General features: G+C 44.5%; 1 protein-coding gene across 1 annotated transcript; it reads right to left on the bottom strand.

Annotated features, from left to right (window-relative positions):
- Window positions 1-137: 137 nt before the first annotated feature.
- LOC117644927 (tenascin-like) lies at window positions 138-19,982 on the bottom strand. Its single transcript, XM_034384669.1, has 15 exons — window positions 19,826-19,982; window positions 17,065-17,201; window positions 15,592-15,793; window positions 15,048-15,104; window positions 8,339-8,440; window positions 7,811-7,945; window positions 7,449-7,586; window positions 6,343-6,479; window positions 5,893-6,100; window positions 5,246-5,352; window positions 4,275-4,446; window positions 3,326-3,631; window positions 2,202-2,543; window positions 1,310-1,416; window positions 138-946 (listed from the first exon to the last, which is right to left on the bottom strand). The coding sequence occupies exons 1-15, from the start codon at window positions 19,968-19,970 to the stop codon at window positions 722-724; spliced, it is 2,520 nt and encodes an 839-aa protein (XP_034240560.1). The 5' UTR covers window positions 19,971-19,982; the 3' UTR covers window positions 138-721.
- Between the last annotated feature and the right edge of the window lie 6,249 nt (window positions 19,983-26,231).

Here is a 26,231-nt window from a genome sequence, read left to right as displayed (position 1 = left end):
GAATGTGTATCAATGAATTTCATTATTCACGGCAAATGTTCAGCCATAAAACAAATCTTGCTTCAAAATCTTGTTTCAAATTTGATACAACTTTCTGTAGCCATTCAATTCGTGTGGGGAGTGGGAAAGCTATCAACTTGCAGAGCACAAATCGCAACTTTTATTTTTATTGAATACAGTTGCGTTGGGGTTAAATTAGATTGCGTGATTGAATATTTATGTCTCATTAATCAATAAATTAAGGTCCTTGTGCGAACAGCTCACGACATAGTCGTACGGTTGCGGTAGTTCGATGCTACGAAATCTCCGAGCAGCAGCCAGACACTGTGAAAATAAACCTCCGGAATTTTCAAAGGTATGCCTCTGGAAGAAATGTTCCCGACGGATCCTTCGTCAATTCCCGCAGATCCATCGTGAATCCACTCGGACACAGGATTTCCACGAATTTACAACTCCAGCAAACATAATCTACGAGGGGTGACCCACCGTAAGATTTTGTGTACAATGATTGTGTGAATGTGCAAGATTTCTGGCGCTTTTGCCACTCATGTTGCCTACTTACAGGCGCTTTTGCCACCTGAATGTGGAATGTGGTCAAATTTTGTACAATGAGTGTGGGAAGCTGTTCCCCCCTCGCCTTTCGAACATAACTTATTTTTCGTGAGCGATGCCTTTGTGAACTTCCAATCCAGTTGTCACAGTGAGGCATCCTTTGGGGAGTCTAGGCGGCCTCGTCCTCCTCGTCGGTGGTGACCTCGAGGTGCGCGACCCGGCCGCCGTGGCCGCAGTTGACCGTGACGGCGTAGGTGGCGCCGGGCTGCAGGCCCTCGACGCGGTACTCGTACTGCGGCTGCTCCTTGGTCACGAGGATGCGCTCCAGGTCGGGGTCCGGCACGTCGGTCTCGGCGCTCTCCTCGTCGGCGCGCACTTGCCGCGCGACGGCAACCTGGGAACGGACAGCGCCATGTCACAGTGGGCCAGAAGACCGGTGGAGGCGGCCAAAACTCCAGACGCGTTTTGAGCTCCAGAGTCGCTGAACAGGGCTCGAACTGCACGTGTGACCCCACCAATGGATTCGTCGTTCGGACAGCAATCCATTGGTGGGGTCACAGGGTCAGTTCGAGTCCCATTTAGCGGCTCTGGAGCTCAAAACCCGTCCGAGATTTTGCCCACCACCACCGGTCTTTTGGCCCATTGTGCATTTGGCCACTTGCAACGTGACACATTTTGATTCCCTGGTGAGACTAAAGCGCAACGATTCGTCTGTTTATTGCAAACAGAATTTCCACTAGAGGGCATGAACTCCTACCTCGAATGAAGTCAAGTCCCCGTTGATCTTGTTCGGCATGCGCCACGCCACTAGTGCAGAGGTTTTGTCACGTGACAGAACTCGGAAGTCTTGAGGCGGTTCCGACACTGAAATTAATTTGCAATATGTATACAGGGAACTCGTCTAATTTTCACATAAGGTGAATAAACACGAATGTCAATGAAACAAAATGTTGTTGTCTCACGCTTGCAAGTGTGAGACACCATTTGTCTCACACTTACAAGTGTGAGACACCACTTGTCTCACACTTGCTGTTTGTGGTTCACACCGGTTCAGTGCTTCAGGACCCACGCTCGCAAGTGTGAGACAAGCCGTGTCTCACACGTGGAGGTGTGAGACAAACGGTGTCTCACACTTGTAAGCGTGGGAAAAACGTGGCTCACGCTTGGAAGTGTGAGACTCTGACACACTTGGATTTGCTGTGTACAAATATTATGACCGAAAAAAATGGCCATACACAAATGTACGACCCTTTTTCAGTCATACCTTTGCGTATGGCCTTTTCGAGAGGTCCTATTCAAAAGATCTTATATGGGCGTTTCTCCCAAGACAATCTTATCTTAAACGCAGGTGAATTTCACATAGTTTGATCATTTGATACAGCTACATATCAATATAATTTGTGAGTTTGTTCAAGTAAATCTAAAGATGGAATATCAAAGAATCCAAAAGTGCATATAGAAATATGTTTCGCTTACCGTCGTATTTATTCTGATTGATCGAAATGAGTGAAATTGGTCGGCGTTAAAGATAAGATTGTCTTGGGGGAAACGCCCAAATAAGATCTTTTGAATAGAACCCCTGGTTTGTTTTTCCGGTCATCCTTTTTGTCGCCAGTCTCACCCTCTGCATTTCAGTGAACGCAACTCACCGCCCTTGACGGTGCTGGCCTCCACGGAGGACGGCTCCCCGGGCTTGTCGCCGTGCTCGTTGACGGCGCTCACCGTGATGGTGTAGCGGGACCGCGGCCGCAGCCGACTCACAGTGTAGCACACCAGGTCCGGCCACGCTTCACAGTGTGAGCCCACGGGGAGGCGTTCGCTGCGCAACAGGCGGGGCGGGCCTCGGGACGCGTCTCCCTTTTCCTTGACCGGCGTGGTTTCGATGATGTAGGCGCGCAGCGTGCCGCTGGGCCGGGAGGGCTCCCGCCAACGCAGCCACACCGCGGTGCGGTTGAGTCGGTACACTGTCAGGTCGCGCGGCGGGTCGGGGACTGCGGACCGAGCAAGGTGAAAAACAGTCATTGAAGCGCATTGCACCCCCCCAAAAAATGACTTCTTGGAACAAAAAAAAATAACTGAAAAATTCTCTGAATTTTCCTTGTACCATTTTTAACAAATTACAAAAGGTTTTTTTTTAAGACTCGGCTCGCTAGGCCCCACTGACACAATCCTCTAAAACTAATGACGGTTCTAGGGGAAACATCTGTGGGAAATCTGAATCCGGCATCGGGGTGACGAAAGCACTGCGGTAAAGAGCCAAAAAGCGCATCTCAAGGGAAAAAAAATTGAGTTTTGTAGAGATTTGAGAGGTGTTACTCCACGGCACTCACCCTCCAGTTTAAACTTCGATTTTCCCCCTGCTTTTTCATAAAAGGGACACTTAAGCTTGCCTTTTAGGTTAACGCTGATATTGTATATTAGGGGCAGCCACGTTTGATGTTTACCGACACAGGGTTTATTTAGTGAAGATATTCCGTTGGATTTCGCAAGATTTCACCCGGTTTTGCGTCCGAGATTTGATTATTCGGGACCTTTTTTTGGAGGAAGATTTCAGGTTTCTAGAGATTTCGGGCACTCAAGAGGACATAGAATTACGAGTTGTCCCCACGAGTTGTTTCCACGGGGTTGTCCCCGCTCGCTGACCGCAATGTGGCCACAATATTGAACCGAGACAAAGAAAATGCACACCATTCTGTGTCGAGACATTTTTATCAATTTACAGACCACATTTTGTCAAAACTCTTTGTCTCGCTAAATTCAATTTTCAGTGCACCTGTATGGTACGTGCTGAAGTTGAGCGTGGCGGTGCGGCGGGCCGGACTCTCCCCCTCCGTGTTGAACAGGTTGACGCTGAACTGGTAGTTGGCCAAGGGCTGCAGCCCCGTCAGCACCGTGGACGTGGCCGTCGTGTTGGCGGCCGTGGCCGTCCCCGCCTTGCTGCCCAGCGGCTGGAGACTCCAGGCGTACTGCGCCGTCGGACCGAACACCCACTCGCACTGGTCCGAGGGACCCCACTCCACCAAGGCGGAGCTGTTGGTCCGGGCAGAGACGCGAAGCGACGAAACGCTTGCGTCCGGTACTGCACAGAAACAATCAAGTGAAAGGCTGCACCAACATATTATGGTGGAGATGTTCTCCATAATACCAACGAAATTCGTCAAAATATCAATAAGTTACAGTGGATTCTGAATGGTATGTTACGGAGGCAGCTGCACCACCATAATATGGAACATTTTCACCATAATATGGAGAATCTTCACTGTACAACATTTAGAGTGCACATGAGAAAAAAGGGGAATCTGCAAAAGCCTCACATGGGCATACGTAAAATGTCCGATGTATTTTACGCACAAATTTGATCGCTTTTTGAGATAAACTTGCCAATATATTAGGAAATACTTTAACAGTACATTGCAAATGACAAAAAGCCATGTTTAATCGGATATAATGGACCAAATAACCTATAAAATTACCAAAATCGTCCAAACGTAAGCAGTAAATAAAGCACATTACATCTGTACAAAATACTGGCAAGCACTGCAAATCCAAGTGTGGGACAGGCATGCACTAAATAACGTGGGACAAAGTGTCCCAGGCTTGCAAGCGTGGGACACGGTTTGTCACACGCTTGCAAGTGTGGGACTAGGATTTGCAGTGAGAGATAAAAAGTCAACACGAGGCTGAAAGTGTAAGAGAACCATTCAGAGCGCGAGAAGACTTACGGAGGAAGCCGGTGGTGAAGGTTACAGCCTCCTTATGGTTGTCGGCAGCTTCGACTGTCACACGGTACTTCGCAGCCGGTAGAAGTCTCTCCAGGGAAACACTAGGGCTTGCTACGCTCATGATTCCGTCTGGGTGCGGGCACGCACCGGGACACGCAACCAGTGACAAACACTGCGAAAGAAAGGTCCGAAAAACTTTTACAAACTGGACGTTTGTTTTACACTCTCTTTCCAGGAACGTGACCTCACGCTGCAACGAATGTGACAAAATGTCACGTTTCTTTGAGCACTGTGACACATTCGTTTGGATGTAAAGCAGTCATTAATTGGAGGGGCAGTTTTAATGCGCGGCCACTCGTTTCTTCAGCCTCGTGAATATCGAAAGGGCGCAGACGCTGAGAAAGTTGTTACCAACCCACGAAAATTAATTTACTGCCTTCTGTCTGCTACGAACATTTTAAAAATGATGGACTTCAAAGATGTTCCATTGTCAGAACATTGTGGACAATAGCATTTGAATTTTTCGAATTTCCCGGCATTTTGATGTTTATTGTCAAGTTTAAATTTTGACGGGTGGCACATCGACCACATTGGTACCACTGCCATTGGATGCCAGCCACTTATCCCTTTTACACAACGTTTTTTCTTTCTCCTCACTCCTACACACTGACTTCCTGACTCCTAGGATTTCTTGAATTTTTTTTAAAAGAAGTTTAAGGGGGGAGAGAAGCCTCCGGACCCTAACCAATAGCGGTTCTAAGAAACCCCTAAAATAATAATTAGAAAATTGAAGTCCGCGTCTTTTGAGATATTCGAGAACTTCTACCTTAGGGGTCAAAAATTATCCAAATGACCTAATTTTTGGTTGGGAATGTTTTTGAATGCAGAAGAGCCTCAAAAAAATGGTTCGATATGGACAACCTTTGTCAAAAACCCTGTTCCCTTGGCAAAGACCGCGTCCAATAACTTACCTCATGACGCACAAAGAAGTAGTCTCCTTGGGTGAAGTCATAAGATTCCCAAGTGAGGTTAGCACCGCGAGCTGATACGTTGGTCACCTTAAGCTTCTCCACTCGACCTGCATGCGCCATAAAGTAGAGGTTGGTCACAAATCGTAAGTAGCTACATTCACAGTGTGCTTCACTCTATTGATAAGTGTCGTACGTCATAATGCTGAGCTAATTTTTAGTACTTTACAATACAAATCTCTCATACTACACTTGGAAATTTGTTCGTAATATGTATGAAGAATACTGTTCATAAGTTACGGAGAACTCATAATCATGGGTTACTACATCCGCTGTGCTGTCATTATTACTAAGCTTTTTCATCGTACTACGAAGAAAACACCCAATAGGATCTTAGAGTGTTGAGTGGCACATTTCGACAACTGCCTATCCATCCCCATACTTTGAATCACTGTAAAACCAAACGTGAACAACACCACATTTGAAATGCAGAGGTGTGGAATTTTCAGTGAGTTGTCCACGTTTGCACCATGCTAAGAGATACGGGCTTTGTGAGCTACTCCACACTTGAAGTGTGGGGGCTGCTAACTCTGCACTTCCAAGTGCAGGAAGTGCGGAGTTGTTCACGTTTGGTTTCACAGTGTACTCACGCCGTCCTGACGTGCGAACTTCAACAGCCGGCGGGAAATTGAACGCGTGCATTTCTTCGTCTAGCAGTAGCACTCGCACGAGCAGACTGGTGTCAGGTGGCAGGTTGAGCATCGTGAAGTTCTGAGGGGCCGTCTCAGCTCCGAGAAAATCAGCCGGCAGGCGCCCAAGTGTTGACGGCACCCAGTCACCGTTTGGCTTACTCTGGTCCTATCAGACAAGGCAGACCACACTGGTAAACAAAGGCATAAAAATTACGCCCTTTAAGCGCATACATCGTTTTATGCCCTTGGAAAGGGCGTAAATGGTGTAGGATTTTTAATCAAAATTTAAATGCCCTTCCAATCGGCATTAACGATTTACGCCGCTCCTGGGGCGTAAATCTTTTACGCCTTTAAAGGGCATAATTTTAATGCCACAATTTTTCGAACTCAGTTGCTGGTTTGTCCTACCTTGTACTGCAGTTGGTAGAAAACAACACTACCGAGTCCGTTTGTGCTGTCAATGGTTGTTGGGAAAGAACCTTTGACGGTAGTGGAGCCGACCTCATGGATATCCGGAGCGTTGGCAAGATGCCGAAGCGGAATGTCTACACGCAGAAGAGAGGTTAGGGAAAGCTGATTATTTTTACATTTTATTCTAAAAGTGCATATTGACTTATCAGTTTTTCTACGGAGTCTCGCATGCACTAAGAATCAAATATAAATCTGAATCTGAACTGTCTCACCGAAAATGGGTTATAGTACAATGCATCACCGAAAAAGGTCGTACACTAATGTATCACCGAAACAGATGTCGTACAATGTATCACCGAATCGGATAATACTTCCACAGGAAAGCAACAGCAAATCTCGCTGATGTCTGATCTTTCTTTAGGTGATACATTTAGGTGACCCCTTTTTCGGTGATACTTTATGTATCGCCGAAAATTGGTGAGATGTTTAACCCTTTGAATTTCAGTAATTGGACTTTGGTTGAGTGATATCCATTCTCCTATGAAAATTAAACCGTAACAGGGGTCAAGTTACGTTCCTTCCCTCTAGAAAGCTTGCAAAGGAAAGAACTTGACAGTGGAGTAAGTACTTATTCCCCGGCTTTGCATTACACACCCTTACAAATACGAACTGTTTTGCGAAGAAGTATTTGAAAAGTTACAAAGAAAAAAGTTGGTAAGACGAGAAGCCATGGTTTGAACGTTGCAAAGCGTTTTTTCTTTGCAATTTGAAAAGAAATACTTCTCCATGCAAAGAAAACAGTTTGCGAAGGACTTCGCAATGCAATGCCGGAGAACACTTTGCAAGGATTTTTGAGTGTCTATCCACGTGGACTTTCTATTAAGAGTACAATAATTTTGGTGTAATGATTTGAAGCATTCTTGAGCACAATATTAAAATGAGAACTCAAATTGGAGATAAGGCAGGATACTCCCTCCTTCTAATTCCTGGACCATGATAGTTGATGCAGGGTGCATGCGAAAAATAACAAGACGCAAGAAAAGGCATTGAAACTTGTGAGAGCGCCCTATAATCAATTTACAAATGAAAGAAGTGGAACGTACATTTCTGACAGAAGGGGCGCACGTAGCCAGGCCGGCAATCCTCGGGACAGTGGCCCGTTACAGGGTCGCAAACGTCGCCGTATTTACATTGACCACATGTCTGAGTACAGTTTGCGCCGTAGAGTCCCGGCCCACATACTGAAATCACAAATACATATTTTCAGGAGGTTAAAAGTGACCTGCAGTGTGAAAGTGACAAGAAGTTTCTGTAACAGCAGCTATTCAGGTACAAGATTTGCTGCACTTCTTCACAATCCATCTCGTAACCGAAACTTCAATTGTTACATAACTGTAAACAATTATGATTGTGAATAGCCGCCAAAAGAAATCATATTCCATAGTTTGAGAGACGGCGCATTTACCTTGATCGCATGTAGGTCCTTTGAAACCAGCTGCACACGTGCAATTGCTGTGGCAGAAAGCCACACCCTTGCAGCCCTGGGGCTTCCCCGTACATGCCAACTCGCAGTTGTCTCCGTACTTGTCCCACCCACATGCTGCAACAGTACTCGTGCAACAAATTTGAGAGATTCAACAAAATTTTGATTCAAAGTAATATTTTCTCTATAGAATATATTAAACCTCCCGAAACGAACATTCTTGTTTGGTGATGTATTTACTTCGTCTAAATAATGACAAAAACAATCTAAACAGCACAAATATTTGTCTCTAAAGGGGCAGCAAGGGAGGCAACCAGCCTACGAAACGTGTCTGCATAGACAACGGTAAGACGCCTCGCATCTAAAAGTAAAGACAATTAATATTGCAAAAGCTCAAAAGAATTTGCGATAAGATTTCACGTTTCCCTATCTGAAGGCCGATCCCGCTGACAACAAACCTTTGAGACGTTCCTTGCACAAAACGTTAATTCCACTTGAGAGCTAACGTACCATCCTCGCACGTTGGACCTCCGAATCCTGGCGGACATGCGCACGATCCCGTTGCACTATTTTCACGAAAACCACCATTATTGCAGATTTGAGTAGCAGCATCTAGTGGTGAGAGCAGAAACGAAGCATGAGAACCCTCCAAAGACGATAACGAAGAAAACAGAGAGAAAAAAAGGGGAAACTCGGCTTGCATAAGACGCTTTCGCTCGTCACTGATTGCACGGTAAAAACGGTTCCTTGTTTTCCCAGGAACTCGCTGGATATTGCCTACGTATTTACCATAGACTTCCTAGGAAAACCACGAACCGTTTAGGCGACGAGCGAAAGGGTCCGCCATATTGCCTTGCCAAGTCAGCTTGGTGAACCCTCGTTGTTTGTCCTTGAGTCATCCCCACGCTCTAAATGTCTTACAATGAAATTTGACCTATATTATTCGTATGTTACAGTGAATTCGGCGCAAGCATGATACGAAGCAATATTCCTTCGCAATACGAATCTTTTGTAAGACACAAAGAAAAACCTTCGTAATACGAAGAAAAACCACCTTCGTATTATGCTTGCGCCACTTCCTTCGTCTTATGGGAAAGTTCTTCGTTAGACATTTAGGAGGTGCATTAGTGAACCTCCTCACCACCTTGGCCCCGGCCAGGTCCCGCTGGAAGGCCGCCGCCTGGCGCTGACCCTTTTCAGGGAGCGGGATTACACGGTAAAAACGGTACCTGGTTTTCCCAGGAGCCCTATGGCGAAGACATAGGCGATTTCCAGGGGTTTCCTGAGAAAACCAGAAACCGTTTTTACCGTGTACGGCGGGAAACGACCACCGTCCCTCGATGTTTGTCCGCTGGAACTCCCGACGCCGGGACAAATAACTAGGGCTCACTGTTTTAAGTCACGTTTTCCTCTTTTTAGCAGATGATACCTTTACCCAAAACATACCTCAAACTACAACTAAAAGATACATAAAGGTGTCAGCTAGCTTTTACTCGAGAGTCCAAAAACCAAGTGCGTATCCTAACAATATAATAGGGGCTGGCTGCCGGGGCGGGCTGGTGCGCGGAATTCGACAATCACTCCCCGGGCCGGGCGTAAACAATGGCACCCCCTCCTCGCGCGCGACGGCCTGCGCGCAACATTGACAATCCCTCCCCGATTCAGCCCAGAGGCACAGGGTGCTCGCAATCCAACGGGCACGGCGCGGCGGTGCAGGTCAGGGAACAAAAGACTCAGTTTAGACTGAGTTTTAACTGAATTTTAAATACTATATTTGGAATGAGCCCATACTATTCCGTAGAAGAAAACCGAACGAGTCATCTGCTTTCATTAACGTTCGTTGAATGAGATTTTTTTCAGCTGAAGGAATTAAGAGCCAGCGAAACAAACGAAGTTTTTTCCCCAAACACGCCAGAACCATAACAACAATAAGTTCGCATAGCCCTATCGATATTTTGACTAAGAATCTACACGCTAGCATTTCGAAAATTTGTTGTCACTTCAATAACAATGTCAGCACGAACACTGAGAATGAAAGAGTCTTGATCAATACCAAATTTTGGGCTAGGTATACTTTATTGGCTGAGCGATAGCGAAGCCCGTTACTCCAGTGCGGTTGAAAAGTTTTGTCTGTCTGTCTGTGTGTCCGTGTGTGTGTGTGTGTGTACACTACTCCTCCTGAACGGCTCGGCCGATCTGGCTGAGATTTTGCAGGCTTATTAGGTATGTTCTTGGCTCGGCACACGCGAAATTTCACTATCCTAGCTCAACTGGTTCAGTTTTTATAACCGAAAAACACCTAAAAAACGGCGAAAAATCGAGTTTTTTGCAGGTAGATCACCTCTGTCTCCAAGAAAGGGGGGTCTGGGGGCGGAGCCCCCCCAGCCTCGACAAGTTAAAAAAGTTACAAGGGTCCCCGGGTGGAAGGATCTGCAGTTTAAACTACATTGAAAAAATATAGATTTTTTGTAATGTTAAACTTAATTTTTAAATACTTTTTTTCATACTTTAAATTACTTTAATGTATTGTATAATTGCAGGTAAAGTGTAGTTCAACTACAGATGAAGTGTAGTAAACTACAATTAAACTGCAAAAAAAGTACCAGTTATTTCGGACAACTATAGTTTTTGACCCAGGTTGTCCTAGTCTTCAGATCAGTTAACTATAGTTCAAAGTACAGTTATACTGTAGTTTAGTTACACAGCCAGAGTTAGTTCAAAGGAGAAGACAATCTGCAGTTTGAAATTTTGGTTCAAAATTCAAAATTTTTAATTTTTGAACCCTGATTTGAGGGTACTTTTCCTCCCTCTGACCCCTTAGGTGGTTGACTTTGTGTTAATTGTGTTTTGTGATTGGATGTTGCCGAGAGTTGAACCTCGGACCCATGACTTGTGAAGCAGAGGCCTTGACCACTGCTCCACTGAGCTTCCTTGTGGGTAGGGGCTTGGCTACTCGACCACATGGAAAGGCCGGCTTTCCTCAGGAACTAGAATTTAACTGCTAGAAAACTACAGTTTAACTGTAAGCCACTCTGTACTAGGAGTGAAATTCACTTGTCCTAAATGTAATTTATAATGAATTTGTCTCAGAAACCAAGACACCATGGAGTGATTTAATTCAGAGAGCCTTCAAGGTCTTAATTTTCAACGACTGGAGTCGTTCCCTTTTTAACTTCTGAGACGCACTGTCCTATAATGCTTTCTAGTTTTATTTGTCTGACATTTTATCATCCAGTCATAATGAATTTGATGCCACTTAGTTTGACCTTGTTTGGCGACAAGCTGGCTAAATTTTGTGGCTTGTTGATTTCCACGATACTTTGTCACATGCTACCTGACCAATACGGAACATTATAAAATAAGCAAACAGATAACCAGATAGTATTTTAAGAATTGGTTACATCCAGCCATATGAAAGTTTAGTCGTGTCTTCTAAAAGTCTGCAACGTCAAGTATTTCAACGTAAACCTGTAAAAGAAATAACTGAAACTTCTAAGAGATATTTCCTTTTCAATCCTTATATTATTTCAATCACTCAATGTAATTGTTTTTGTTTCTTCATTTCAAGTTGCAGTGCTTGACATCTTAAACTATGCCTTAATCGAAAAATTACTACAAATTGTAGTAAACATTCAACTAGTTTGTCATTGTGTAAAAAGGTATGAGCAGAAACTTTATTTCCTTTGTAGATCCTGCTGCAGATATAAGTGTAGGCGGATCTTCAGTAGTGGACTATTAAAGTAGAGTAGTATTAAAAAACTTTTAACTTCACTTTTTAACTACAGATAGTACTTAATACCTGGTCAATAAATAGCAGTTCAGTTAGAAAGCAGTTTGCATACACAGCAAACTACAGATCCATAAGCAAACTGAAACTGGACTTATTCTGCACTTTGTTCTTACCAAAAACTGCAGTTCAGGAACTGTAGTTTTGCCACTATAGTTTAAACTGCAGTTTCACTACAGATCCTTCCACCCGGGTCAAGATCGTGTAATCTGTAGATGAAGCATCTCTATCGAGAATGAAGGGGGGTATGAAGCACGTAAGAAGTAACCGACGATGGACAAGCCAATGCCTGCCGAAGGCAGGCTAGCGCCGCAGGCCAAGGTAGGTACGCCAGGCGCGGATTGGCGGGACAGGCCGCGAGACATCGCGAAGCCTGTTACGACAAGACGCGGTCTGGCGTAAACCTACCTTGTCAACCGAACTTGGGCGAGGAAGGATTATTGCCCAAATTTGGGTGAGGAAGGATTATCGCCCAAATTTGGGTGAGGATACCTTCCTCGCCCTAAGTTGGGTGGTAAAGAATTCCTCACCCTAAATTTTAGTCTAGATCATGACTCTTTCATTCTCAGTGAAGTGATAACATTTCATCAGAGCTCCTATTGTTATTCCAGGGGCGTGCACTGAGAAAACCTTACAAATTATTTTGGGTCTTACAAAGAAAAGTAGTTTGTATAACAAAGTATTTTGAGCATACGTAAGCTTACAAAGAAAATACTTCGTAATTTACGAACCATTTCTTCGTACAACAAAGTATTTTAGTTTGTTATATGTATATTCAAAATACTTCGTAAGGTTTTAAGAGTGTGACAACTACGTCATCGAACATTTTGATACATCCTATTATCAAAATAGGATGTATCAAAATGTTCGATGACGTAGTTGTCACGCCCCTGGAATAAGCCTTGAAATTGTTTACAAGTGACAACCAAAATTTTCGCAGTGCGGAAGGCCCACTTAAAACCCCAAGCGCGATCTTTTCCAACGGGCCCATTTAGCCGGCTAGGGTACCAAACTTTATCATTTGGGGCGGATAAAAGTTAAGCCGTTCGAAAGTTCGAACATGACTTTAAAACGCAACGCTCTAAAGGGGCTTTCTTTATGTTTCTCAATTGGGACATTCCATGTGAAGTCAACCAGGCCTTAGCCACCATGGGCTCCGATCCGGTTCTCGTTTTCAGGGTTTGTTACCCCTATGGTCCTATGAAATAATCGGCACTCGGTTTGGGGTCCGGCCCCCCAGGGGCTAGGCTATGGCCAATTTACTTTTTTGCTAAATATTGAAACAACGCAACTTTGGAGGACGATATCTCAGCAACCATTGGTCGTAGTTCAAATCCAAGACCAGATTTGGAAAGAGAATGAAAAACTAAATCTTTTTTGTCTTTGAAGTTTTTATGTCCAAAAACTTTTTATAAGTTAAAAACTTTAGTGAAGTTTTAAAATTAGCGCCATTTCCTAGATCCTCAACCGATTTAGACCAATCTGGGCTTAAAAGATAGCTTAAACCCTTCCCTAAACGAAAATGTTAACCAAAAAATGTGTTCGGCTTCGTTTCCGAGAACGAGCCATTTTCGTGAACCCCTGCAACCACGTATTTCACCAAATTGGAGTGACGGCCGCACTCGATACCACACTGGACGCTCTCTTAGGTGTTTTCGGCTCAAAGCAAGTTTCCTGGTTGCTTTTCTAAGGTCAGGGGACCCAAGCGCCTGTCTGGTAGGCCAACAACAAGCAGACCTGCAACGCACTAGTGATGACAGGCTGGCCTACCTTGCCCCGGAAGAGTGGGACAGGCAGCGCGCTCTGGGCGATCGGACCAGTACTACAGCCCGCCACCTCGCCGTGATATCTACACGTGGGGGTGGGTGTTGTTGTTGTTAGTTATTGTTGCACGGCAGGGTAAGGGATGTTTCAGGCGTTTCAGTCAGCATTTGGGTACAAAAACATGTTTGAGTTTTCTGACGTCAGTACCAGCAGATTTGACAGCACGCTTCAACGGCATTTTAGAGTTAATCTGAAGGCATACCATAGTCAATAACATTGAAGATAGAGGTTAGTAGTGATTAAGAAGATACTTTTATTAAGCTATAGTTAAAGGAGATACTTTTCTTTAAGCTTTCCCGCAGACTTGACAGCACGCTTTAACGGCATTTTGGCATTAATCTGAAGGCATACCAAGAAGATACTTTCTTTGGCCAGCTAATTAATAGAATCTTCTTTAACACTACTAACCTCTATCTTCAATGTTATTGACTATGGTATGCCTTCAGGTTAATTCTAAAATGCCGTTGAAGCGTGCTGTCAAATCTGCTGGGACTGACGTCAGAAAACTCAAACACGTTTTTGTACCCAAATGCTGACTGAAACGCCTGAAACATCCCTTACCCTGCCGTGCAACAATAACTAACAACAACAACACCCACCCCCACGTGTAGATATCACGGCGAGGTGGCGGGCTGTAGTACTGGTCCGATCGCCCAGAGCGCGCTGCCTGTCCCACTCTTCCGGGGCAAGGTAGGCCAGCCTGTCATCACTAGTGCGTTGCAGGTCTGCTTGTTGTTGGCCTACCAGACAGGCGCTTGGGTCCCCTGACCTTAGAAAAGCAACCAGGAAACTTGCTTTGAGCCGAAAACACCTAAGAGAGCGTCCAGTGTGGTATCGAGTGCGGCCGTCACTCCAATTTGGTGAAATACGTGGTTGCAGGGGTTCACGAAAATGGCTCGTTCTCGGAAACGAAGCCGAACACATTTTTTGGTTAACATTTTCGTTTAGGGAAGGGTTTAAGCTATCTTTTAAGCCCAGATTGGTCTAAATCGGCTGAGGATCTAGGAAATGGCGCTAATTTTAAAACTTCACTAAAGTTTTTAACGTATAAAAAGTTTTTGGACATAAAAACTTCAAAGACAAAAAAGATTCAGTTTTTCATTCTCTTTCCAAATCTGGTCTTGGATTTGAACTACGACCAATGGTTGCTGAGATATCGTCCTCCAAAGTTGCGTTGTTTCAATATTTAGCAAAAAAGTAAATTGGCCATAGCCCAGCCCCTGGGGGGCCGGACCCCAAACCGAGTACCGATTATTTCATAGGACCATAGGGGTAACAAACCCTGAAAACGAGAACCGGATCGGAGCCCATGGTGGCTAAGGCCTGGTTGACTTCACATGGAATGTCCCAATTGTTTGATGAAATATATTTTTAATACTAAAAAAAACACATTCGAATTCTTTAAAGTAATGGTAAAATCCTGAGAAAAAAATTAATGGTCTGTGCACATTCTCAAGCCACTAGGCCGAACCCTTCCCCTGCTTTTATCTGTGCAAAATATACTTTAGTGGACTGCTCTGCAGAATGTCGAATTGGTACTTTCAAAAACTTGTGGGCAGGTTCCTCTATTCCAGTGGCACAATCTTGATTCCTTTAAAGCGCTGTTACCTGGAGCATCGGTACTTGAAGGTAAATGTTTTGCATTCCATTGGGTAGGAACTCTCTCTGAAAAGAAAAAAGTAGAAAGACAATCATAAGAGGCTTCTCATCGATGGCTGTCTACCAACTACCAACTAAATTCCGATTCTTGAGGCATCCATTAGAAAAAGACAGGGACAGTAAACTACATAGATTAATTCCTACAAAGAACTGCTCTTGGTTACATAGAAAACGGCGGCTTCGCAGCCTGCGAAGGAAATCTTTTGTAATACGAACAATTGTAGTACAAAGGAAAAATCCTTCGCAGGCTGCGAAGAAGTTCTTCGTTGCCTACGAAGAATTTTTCCTTTGTATTTCAAAGAAAATCGTTCGTATTACAAACGATTTCCTTCTCAGGCTGCGAAGCCGCCGTTTTCTTTGTATTACAAAGAGCACTGAGAAAACCTTACAAACTATTTTGGGCCTTACAAAGAAAAGCAGTTTGTATATTGCGCACCATAAACCACAGGAAAGAAAAAGAACACACACAATTTTCATCTGAAGTTGAGCCAACCTGACAAGAAATTTGCACTTATTCGCAAATTGCAAGGATTAAAACTGCATCCACTATTTGACTGTGTGGTAATGCGCACGTCAAAGCCGATAGGACACGTCAGTCGAATGGCGAAAGGTTCAGTGCCATATGGCACATCCGTCGTGGTGTTCAGCGTGAAATCCATGCCAGGTTCCCTTACGTAGGTTTTTAGTGTGTAGTGCTGCAAGAAAGGAGAGTTAGTTTCAGAAAAGGGTTACTACATACACTCCCAAGATCCTACTGAGCTTTTTCTTCGTAATACGCCCAGTCCAAAAAAACCATGGATTGCATGGGATCCCATGACGCAAATTCCATGACAGCGCATTGAAATCCCATGAGACCGCGGTTCAGCACCATGGACAAGCGGCATGCCATGAAAAATGGAGGTCGTTTCCCATGGTGCAGGCTGATCATCATGGGAGGGCCTTCCCCATGATGTAAACTTTTCCATAGGTTCGGACTTCCCATGGGAAGGCAGTCCTGCTCGTGCGTTGAAGTATCCGCCTAATTTTCAATTAAAGGTCATATCATCTCAACGGTGCCCTCCAGACAAAATATGATTGCAAAATCGGATGTAGCGTCAAAAGTTTAGAGGATAACAGCTCATAAAAATCATGTACCTGAACATTCTCATCATGTTGTACTCGCAAGAGACTCTGCCAAGGCAACAAAGTGCCTCCCATGACTCACACTGCATGGTACCTTTCCCCATGGGTCGCTAGACACCATGAGAAGTTGTTCCAAAAATCACGCGGAATCGTTCCCATGGAAAGAATCGGCCCATGGCATCCCATGCACCACCATGGTAGTAACGTATGGTGAGGAGTTCTCAGTAACTTATGACCAGTTTCTTAGTATTACAAACAAATTTCTTTGTATTAGGATAGATTTGTGTCGTAGAGTACTGAGAATTAGCTTAGTATTATGACAGCACGGCATTTCTCAGTAGGAAATTGGGAGTGTACATCGAAAAGCCCCAATCGGGACTTAGGATTGAGGAAGGGGGCAATGGCACTCAGGTAGCCGCTCAGGGGTCGGCAAAACGCCTCACTTTGTCCCAGCAAGTAGGCCAAAAGTGCCACTCAAAACCGTTTTAAATCCGCCACTGTATTGACAAAACCAGGTGCTGACAATTGCGACCTGCTGAAATGGCACTGCACCGCAGTTGATTTGAACCGATATCACCTGATGTGTGGCAGGTATGGTCTAGACTTCCTTTCCGCTCTCCCTGTAGAATTATCCGTTAATTAGTTAAGATAGTCTCCCGTGCGGCCACGTGTGGCGCTCGAGTTAGGATTGTTTCCTAGCACCCAGAGGTGACAGGATGATTGTTGAGGGTCCGAGAGAAAACTCTTCACTGGTAGAATGATTTTCCCGGGAGGAGTGGAGCTGACCTTGGGCCACCGATACCGATTACTGCCTTTTTAAGAAACTTAGGAAAGTTACTCTTACCTCGCCGCAACCATCTTCAGATCTAGCAATAAGGAGAGTCCGGTGGTAATACTGTGAACCGACGAAAATCCAGTTGTGGGCACCGCACCTGCTGTAAATTCCACTAACAGACTCAAATATTCCATCGCATGGGGCCTCTGAAAACAGAAAACACAGAGGGAGATTACTCCAAAAACCGAGAGGTTAAATGATCCATGAAGCGGAAGAAGGGGTAACTCAATTCTCATCGGTTTTCAGGAGAAAGAAAGAACTGTTTACAGGGAAAATTTAAACCTAATTATGCAAATGGAATTTTGTAAAAAGAAAGCAAGGGAGGGTGGGGATTTATGCCCACCACTTTGTACCTGCACCCCTGTGGTTCGAATGGTTGAATTTCCGGCAAGATGGACTCCTCTGGAACTCTAAAGTCATCTTCCACCCATTGAAAATTGTCTGCGATGTTCAGCGGGATCACGAGCACATTGGAAAATGAAAAGTGAAATGGTGATGGTCCCCACACGGGATACCGTGACCATTCCGCAGTGCCCCATGACAGAGCTGTGCAAACCCATCCGTCTGTATCCGCATCTATCCGCACGGTCCAGGGCGATCCGGCCAGGCGGTGGCTGTACGAAGTGTGGCCGGCCGACCGGGCGGTTGGCGCACCGGCCGCCGCCTTACGGATACTTGCGGATGCTTGCGGATGGATACGTCACGCCGTCGCCGCCCCGTCGCCGCCCCCTCCCCGCCCCGCTCGCCTGCTGCCTGCCGCTTGCCAGGAGAGGAGTGGGGGGTTGCGGATGATGCGGATGGAACGGATAAGGCGGGCGGATAGTGGCGGATCGGATGCGTGCGGTTCGGATAAGACGAATCCGCCCGCAGTCTGGCGGCGGATGGGAACGGGCGTCGACGGATGGATTTGCACAGCTCTGCCCCATGACCAATAGTATTATTTTTGAGCCCAAGAAGTGTGCTTTTCACCAGAATTCTCTTCTCATTGAGATTTTTTCTTTGGCTGTCTTTGCGATCACGCCAGTCGCCTCAACCAAGTAAGAAAAACCTCTATAAACGTTCAAAGCTTAAGGGGGGACCCTGGTGAAAAAATCGCCAAAATTCCAAAAAATAGTATTTTCAAAGTTCATAGATAAAAATGTGCATTGAAGGTTTCAAATTCAACAGGTTGAACACCTTTCAGCTAAGTGGGTAGTTTCTTTATCATTTGGAAGGAAATAACATTGAGATCAGTTGTCGTTGGTTTCTACGCTCAACTTCACAGCTTTGCTCAGTCGACAAAAAATTTTGTCGTAGAAAGACTTCCTGCGTTCCTGGTTGACACCTACATGAGTCGTCTTGCATGGACTCTATTTATTGATGACTTGTCGACAAATTTTAGTGACGGAATCTTGATATCAGCCCTACTTTTTTTTAAACACACCTGAAAGTTTGAAAAAAGGGAAAAAAATCATTTTTTTTAAATGTTGAAATTTGAAAACTCATATCTCAGGACAGAAGTTGAATTTGAAAATTCCGTCACTAAAATTTCTTCTATACATCTTTAGGATAACCCAAAAAAATTTTCAAGATTTTCCGTCCCAATGAAAGACGCAGGAAGATTTTTCCCCAACGCTCCAAAAAACACTAAAAAGCCACTTTTCTCAGAGACCGTTCAACATTTTGGATTGAATTTTGTTTTGGGAACTCACCATAATGAACCTCATAATTAAGCAAAGTTTGAACTTCCTGGGATTATTTTGAAGCCCACTTGAAAGTTTCACCAGGGTCCCCCCTTAACACGTTCCAAGATGCTTCAACATGGACGCCGCCGGCCCCCGTAAACGCCGCTGGGGATGAAACCTCAGCGACCCCGCCCGGGACACACACGCTGAGTGAGAGTAACAGTGACTATTGCCCCCACTACAAATTCAAAGGTCAGACTTCTCGCCACTCCGGAGGCGAGACATGAAAGTCTCGCCAAGTTTTGGTCAGTCCGGAAAGTCTCGCCAAAATTTGGTCAGACAAAAAAGTCTCGCCACAAAACGGCGAGACTTTTGTGTCTGACCGTTTCATGGCGAGACTTGTTTGTCTGACCAAATTTTGGCGAGACTTACAGGTCTGACCGAAGTCTTTTCATCCAATTTGCAGTGCCTGTGAGGAGCCGCCCGTAGAAATAATAAACATGTGCACGACCCAATCCAGTTGCTTAACAGTCAACTCAGTCGTGCGTGCGCAGCGGGGTGTGGCTCTCTTTGGAGCTGCATTTCCGCGGAGTAAAGGTCCCCTGTGTTGCCCAAGGTTGCCCATCAACCTCGCTAAGTAATAGTGGAAGGCTCATGCTTGACTGAGCCGTTGTTAAAAGTCCTCCCTGAACCTAAACCTATGCAGAAAAAAGTACATAGTAAATTAGTGTGCTCTAGAGGCCTTGCTAGTCCGAGCTCTCTCATTCCAAGTATACGCGACATTGAAACGATCGTGACAAAATATCACGTTCGTTTGAGCATTGTGTCACATTCGTTTGAACGTGAACAAGCTAATTTTTGGCCGATTCACATCCAAACGAATGTGACACAATGCTCAAACGAACGTGACACTTTGTCGCAAAATTCAGGTTCTTTCAAAAGCTTGAGAAAACAACAAAAAGAATCGTAAATGAAGTGGCCTCCCTCCTTAAAATAAGATGAAGACGAAAAAGCGGTCCGCGGGGCTGCGTGTGCCAAGCGTACCGAAGAAAACGTCTCAAAGGAGTCATCTGTCCCCTTGCAGTGCCTTCTTCCCCTTCACGAACCTGAAATTGCTTTAGCCAAGCCGCAGAGAAGGAGGGGTGCTGTCACAAACACGAAGATATTGCGACCCATGATGTGACCTGGGGCTCCACCAGGCTCCACACTGGAACAAGCGCGGAGACGGACTGGGCCCAGCCCGGGACGCATCAGAAATGTGCGGAGTAGGGCAAGTGAAGCTTATCGTTGAGGTTATTTTCAGACGTGCTCGTGTGCGTTTATCATCTGTCCGTGACTCGTGGAGGAAAACAGCGTATTCCCCGTCTGGAGATACAGAAACAATGTTGCGGAGGCTGCGCTGCTCGGGAGTGTGAAAGGAGCATAAATGAGATAACGCTCTGCCTGCCGCCTGGAGATTGTCAGGGAATGTTTAAGGGGGGACCCTGGTGAAAAAATCGCCAAAATTCCAAAAAATAGCATTTTCAAAGTTCATAGATAAAAATGGGCATAGAAGGTTTCAGATTCAACAGGTTGGACACCTTTAAGCTAAGTGGGTAGTTTTTTTATCATTTGGAAGGAAATAACATTGAGATCAGTTGTCGTTGGCTTCTACGCTTAAGGGGGCACACCAGTGAAAATCGTCAAATTTTCGCCCTCTGTTTTATTTATCCTTTTTTTCTGCTACTCATCCCAAGTCAAATGCCGCAAACCCCACCTCGAAATTCCAATTACTTTGGCTTGGCACATTTTTGTAGGTCCCAAAAAAGGTAACTTTTTTGGCATATTTCACCTAAATTGTTAACGTTCAGGTGATTCACTTGAAGTCCAATGAAAAAACCCCCGGGCCATCCAATCGCAGTTGGAAAAGAAATGTTTTGGCGCAAACCGAACTCAAATATGCCATCAATTGCGTCCGTAATCGGGAAAAACGCGTGTAAACCGTTGTTTAACTTAAAACGTCATTTTCTCGAAACACCATTTTTGGACCTGGTGCCCACGATTGCGGGCGCTAAAATTGAGATATTTGAGTGCGGTTTGCGGCAAACGTTCCTTAAACTTGCCGCTATCGTGTGAACCTCGGAAATGGTCGTAGCAGTAAGGGCCTGAGCTACAGACACGAAAAGTGAAAAATATGGTCAAAAAATGAGTTTCTATTTTTGCTTCTAAAAAAAAACATATTTGGGATTGTGTTTTCGACATGTCCGTGGTTCACACGATAGCCACATGTGCCCTGATGAGAATTTTGAAACCCTGTTTTAGGCTCAATCGAGGGCTTCACAAAGTTGGGAAAAGTGGAGCCGTGTCACCGAAAAATGACGATGGCGCCACCCCCCCTTCCCGTCACCCCCCCTGGCTGACGTGTACTTTTTTGGTTAAATTGACTATTTTATAGTTCAGAAAAAAATTTAAACCCCATACCTTCTTTACTTTACTCAGAATAACGTTTTTACGAAGCCTCTGCTTTTTCACTGGTGTGCCCCCTTAACTTCACAGCTTTGCTCAGTCGACAAAAAATTTTGTCGTAGAAAGACTTCCTGCGTTCCTGGTTGACACCTACATGAGTCGTCTTGCATGGACTCTATTCATTGATGACTTGTCGACAAATTTTAGTGACGGAATCTTGATATCAGCTCTACTTTTTTTAAAACACACCTAAAAGTTTGAAAAAAGGGAAAAAAATCCCTTTTTTTTAAATGTTGAAATTTGAAAACTCATATCTCAGGACAGAAGTTGAATTTGAAAATTCCGTCACTAAAATCTCTTCTATACATCTTTAGGATAACCCAAAAAAATTTTCAAGACTTTCCGTCCCAATGAAAGACGCAGGAAGATTTTTCCCAAACGCTCCAAAAAACACTAAAAAGCCACTTTTCTCAGAGACCGTTCAACATTTTGGATTGAATTCTGTTTTGGGAACTCACCATAATGAACCTCATAATTAAGCAAAGTTTGAACTTCCTGGGATTATTTTGAAGCCTACTTGAAAGTTTCACCAGGGTCCCCCCTTAAAAAAGGGGGGCACGGAACATTTGTGACATTTTATGTCCGAAAACAAATGAACCGCACGAAAATTGTGTGAAAGACAGCCATTTAGTGGAACTTAGGGAATCTTAACTTTGATGAGACCGAGCTTTCTCTGATTCTAACAGAGAAAAATGGGAAGTCTCTACCTCACTGACAACGTGAACTAAGTTCTATGATCGACAACAGTGTCAATTGTAGCATCTCCACCGTCTGAAGTGCATTGCTGAGATTTTGGACGAAACCCTCTACTACTTATGGATATGACGTGACCCAAGTTTAGGCTCAATCGCCAATTGTCCATGCTGACCGACGCAAGTGTGAATTAGTGGCCTATCTGATTGTAAGCGTATCTCGCCACTGCCCACACGGGATAGGCACTCGAGCATCCTACCAATGCTGAATTCCTCCGAAAATCACGTAGGTACAGGTGAAAAAAAATGGCGTACTAATTGTTCCCGGACAGTCCGTCAACGGTTTACGCCTCTGCAACGAGGGTGAATTGTTTTGAGCAAATGGGAGAAAATTGATTCAGGACTTCTCTGCAAAATGTCAAAGCCCTTCCAAGAGGGAACATCCTTTTTACCCCCTTGAAGGGTGCCAAAGACAGTTTTACTCTGATGATCTTTCCATGTCTTAGTTTCCTGACTTTGTTCGCTGATTCGCTGCAGTGAATTGCGAGATGCACTTTTGTTTGTCCCGATCATTGCCTCACTTCCGATCAGGACCTAATCCGAGGCTGCTGTGTCCTGATAGGAAGTTCGAGCGTCCCCTGGCTCGGGCTGCGACGAGATACGATCACGGTCCGATAGGCGGAAACGCCTCGAGCAAACAAATGATGATTGGCGTAGTCAGGTGTTAATGCTATTTTAGATGCACGTGCGTACATTTTCTTTATACGTCTTCTCCACACTGAATTCTTATGGACTTTTTTATGCATAGTTATGCATGCACAGATACGTCCATATGTTATGTATAATATTATGCATCACTGTGTACATTTTATGCAGGAAGACGCATAAAATGTGCACAGTGATGCATAATTTTATACATACCTTATGGACGTTTCTGCGCATGCATAACTATGCATAAAAAATGCGTCCTTATGCATTTAAAAAGTCCATAAGAATTTAGTGTGTCTGAACTACGTCAAACCGTTCGGCACGAAGACATTTGACGCAATCAAAGGAAAATTAAATACGATTGCTGTCTTTTGAGGAATATGGTTTGAAGTTTAAATTAAGTCCCTAAGGGTTTTCTTTATAGAACTAAAAAAAAGGGTGCTCGTGAGATCATTCATTGGAATACAAGTTCTCTGATTATGAAGTTAAGGATCGAACCTTGTTGAGCACCTGCAGGTGTCGAGCACGAGTATAGCACTGCTTTTAGCATTCGAATCTGATGACTTTCAAAATGTAATCTCCATGAATCGTTGATCCCCACATGCAATGAATCTTTGCACAGTATTGTGAAATCCTGAAATTCTGAATCATTACAAAAACCTGCTATGATGACATAAAATCTGCAGTTAACTCACGTCAGTTTCTGGAGAAGGTCACTAAAGGGGCTAGTCGGGGAAGAAAATTTCAAGGAAACCAACGTTCACCTTCGGGCTGCGGAGATCTTGCATCCATTTAACAAGGATTTCACTCGAAGATTTTCAGAATTTTTCGGAGGGATGGCTCAAAGCCAAGATATCAGCCCCGATAGGATGCACTTTCCTTACCCCTACAAACTGTATCTCATGCTTCAGGTTGGAGACTGCCGGTGGATCCAGAGGTGACCTTTGTTTAGGGGTTCCGACGAAGGAGAACCCGTCTTGTTTTCGACGGGTCCGCTTCCTCATTGTTAATCTTTTGACCGATTTATAAGAACTGTAGCAGCCAAATTATTCTTAGCCACAAAACAAATGCACATAGTGGAAATTCGTTGAAATTTATCGTGAAAATTTTGCGCAATCGATAGGAACATAAAACTTTAACAATCGATCTCTCCCTTAAACGTTCGTTTTACCGAAAAACGTTTTAAAGACAAAATGCGCGTCTCTGAAATAAAATCAAAGTTCATACTCATCTACGTTGTTTATACTCATCTGCTGCTTGCATACTTGTCTACGTTAGGCTCAAATGGAGAAACACGAATAAATTGGGTAGTGTAACGAATCCCTGGAGCGGAAGTCAAAGATCAAGAGAGAGAAGTAAAACCACTTCTGCGCTTTTTGCACCTGAAGCATTTTGTGGACACACTTGAGTTTTCGGAGCATTGCAAAAATGTGCGATACTAAAATTCATTTCATCATAGCATTCACCCTGCAAATTTTAAAGCGTGTCTGTCAGCAGGTGTGCAGCAAACACGTGAGTGCCTGTCCACTGCAAGTAAAAACCACAACAAAGGTACACAAATTACTGGCATTTTTTTTTGTCAGGATTTAATTGTACTTTCAAAGTAAAATAATTGTTGTACAAAGTACAATGGAACCGGCATGACGAGTGCTGGGCCGTCCAGGCCTCGTTGTGGTTTGTACAATTCTCGTTGAACTTTATACAATCCGTGTTGTACAGTTTTTGTTGTACTGTTGTTGTACTATTCACACTTTTTCTTGCAGTGTCAGGCATTCAAGAAATGAGTGCGTACCTTGCCCAGTGCGTGCTCGCCTCTGCCTCACACTTGAGTCTGCAGAGCACCTGTGTCTTGAGGCGTGTATTCCAAGAAACGTGAGGTCTGTATCGCAAGTGGGAGTACAGTGCAGTGTGAAACTTGGTTTATCGATGCACTTCAACTTATACAGGGTGAGTTTTTCCGATGTGTCTATAATTTCTAGGAAGCTTAGGCACCCCTAGCGAATAATTTTTCGCCAGTGAACTAGTGGGCGCAAACGTCTAGTTACTGAGATAATAAGTGTTTTGTAATTTAACCTCGCGCCCACGAGGTAGGCTCCCGCCGCCACTGAGGGTGGCGGGACCTCACGAGTGGGTGTCATGGGACTCGCAGTACCCGAGGGACTGCCACTGACTTCACGGAGAAACCGTGGAGTCCTGCCACCCTCGCGAAGACAGCCGCGAGATCCACTGTTACGCAGGCCACCACGACAGCCACTGGAGACCCTCGGCAACCCCTCTGAAATGACAATTGAAAGCTGCGCCGCACCCCTGCGACCTTCGAAACACCCCCGCTAAACCCACGACTTCCTCTCATGAGGTCTTGTGCCCTCAGTGACATCAGGTGGCTATCTGGCAGGTGCGAATGCCCATTTCTAAATATCAATTATATCCGCACCTACACGTTTGCGCCCACTAGTTCATTGGTGAAAAAAGATCCTCTCGGGCTGCCCAAGCTACCTCCAAATTATTGACACATTGAAAAAACTCACCCTGTATGACAGCGGCCGAGGGGGTAATCACTCGCTTTTTTCGTGTACAGAGAATATGAATATGTGTGAATATCCGTGAATACCAAGAATATTTTTGAATACACATATTCGTCTGAATACTAGTGAATATGAGGTAATACTGGTGAATATGTGTGAATATCATGAATATCTAATGAATATCATGAAATTTAAACCTAAAACGCGTACAATATAATGAGAAGAAATTTCTGGGACCCCCCGTCTTTACGAGAAAGAAAGTTATCGACTAATAAGACCGGTTTTAAATTTATTTTTAATCCATAATGGGATCAATCAAGGGCCCTAAAGAAGCGCTCTAACTGCCGAAAAATATTGGCGATGGCTACCCAAGACTCCATTAAACTTCAAAAACTTCCCCCAAAAATTGACAAAATGTGACCTATATTGTTCCTGCTGAATCACAGTGCATTGAAATAATTTCTACGTGTCTGCTCTGACATTATGGGGCAATTTCAGAGGTCAAGGTAACTTTGACACTACACAGTGATACGCTTTGCTTATTTTTATTGCCAAACAGGGCTCTTTGTCTCGTTGTTCATCTTTGATTTGAACGTCGGCCTATATTGCCAGGAATGCCTAGGTGTGTACTCAAATAAGTTCAAGCTCCTGAGAGTGTCAGTGTACTCGTGTGTACACGCCGAAGGGTACTGAGTACTGTTGTGATGGTACCCGAACTGGGCATTTCCAGCAGCCTCAGCAGCGGAGTGGTGGAAGGGCTGATGGTGCCAAGGAAACGCACCACCAGTTCGGGCCAGCCCCCGTCATGGTCTCGACATAGCCAACCCGTGGCAGTACGAGACGCTTTAATTTAAATTGGGGAACATGGGGATTGGGACACTCAAACGCTCGTAGGTCATCCAAACTTTATGCAAAATATCCTGAATACTATTGAATACCTATGAATACAGGTGAATACTTCAAAATATTCCGAATATGTGTGAATATCACGAATATTTTTTGAATACCTGAATACGTATGAATATTTCGGAATATCATGAATATGAATATGAATATCCCGGCGTGTACAGAGAATACTTCGA

The sequence above is a fragment of the Thrips palmi genome, unplaced genomic scaffold, assembly GCF_012932325.1.
Source record: "Thrips palmi isolate BJ-2018 unplaced genomic scaffold, TpBJ-2018v1 HiC_scaffold_18, whole genome shotgun sequence".
NCBI classification, from domain to species: Eukaryota; Metazoa; Arthropoda; class Insecta; order Thysanoptera; family Thripidae; genus Thrips; species Thrips palmi.
The sequence above is the reverse complement of the archived record's forward strand: the minus strand, read 5'-3'. Positions and strand labels throughout refer to the sequence as shown.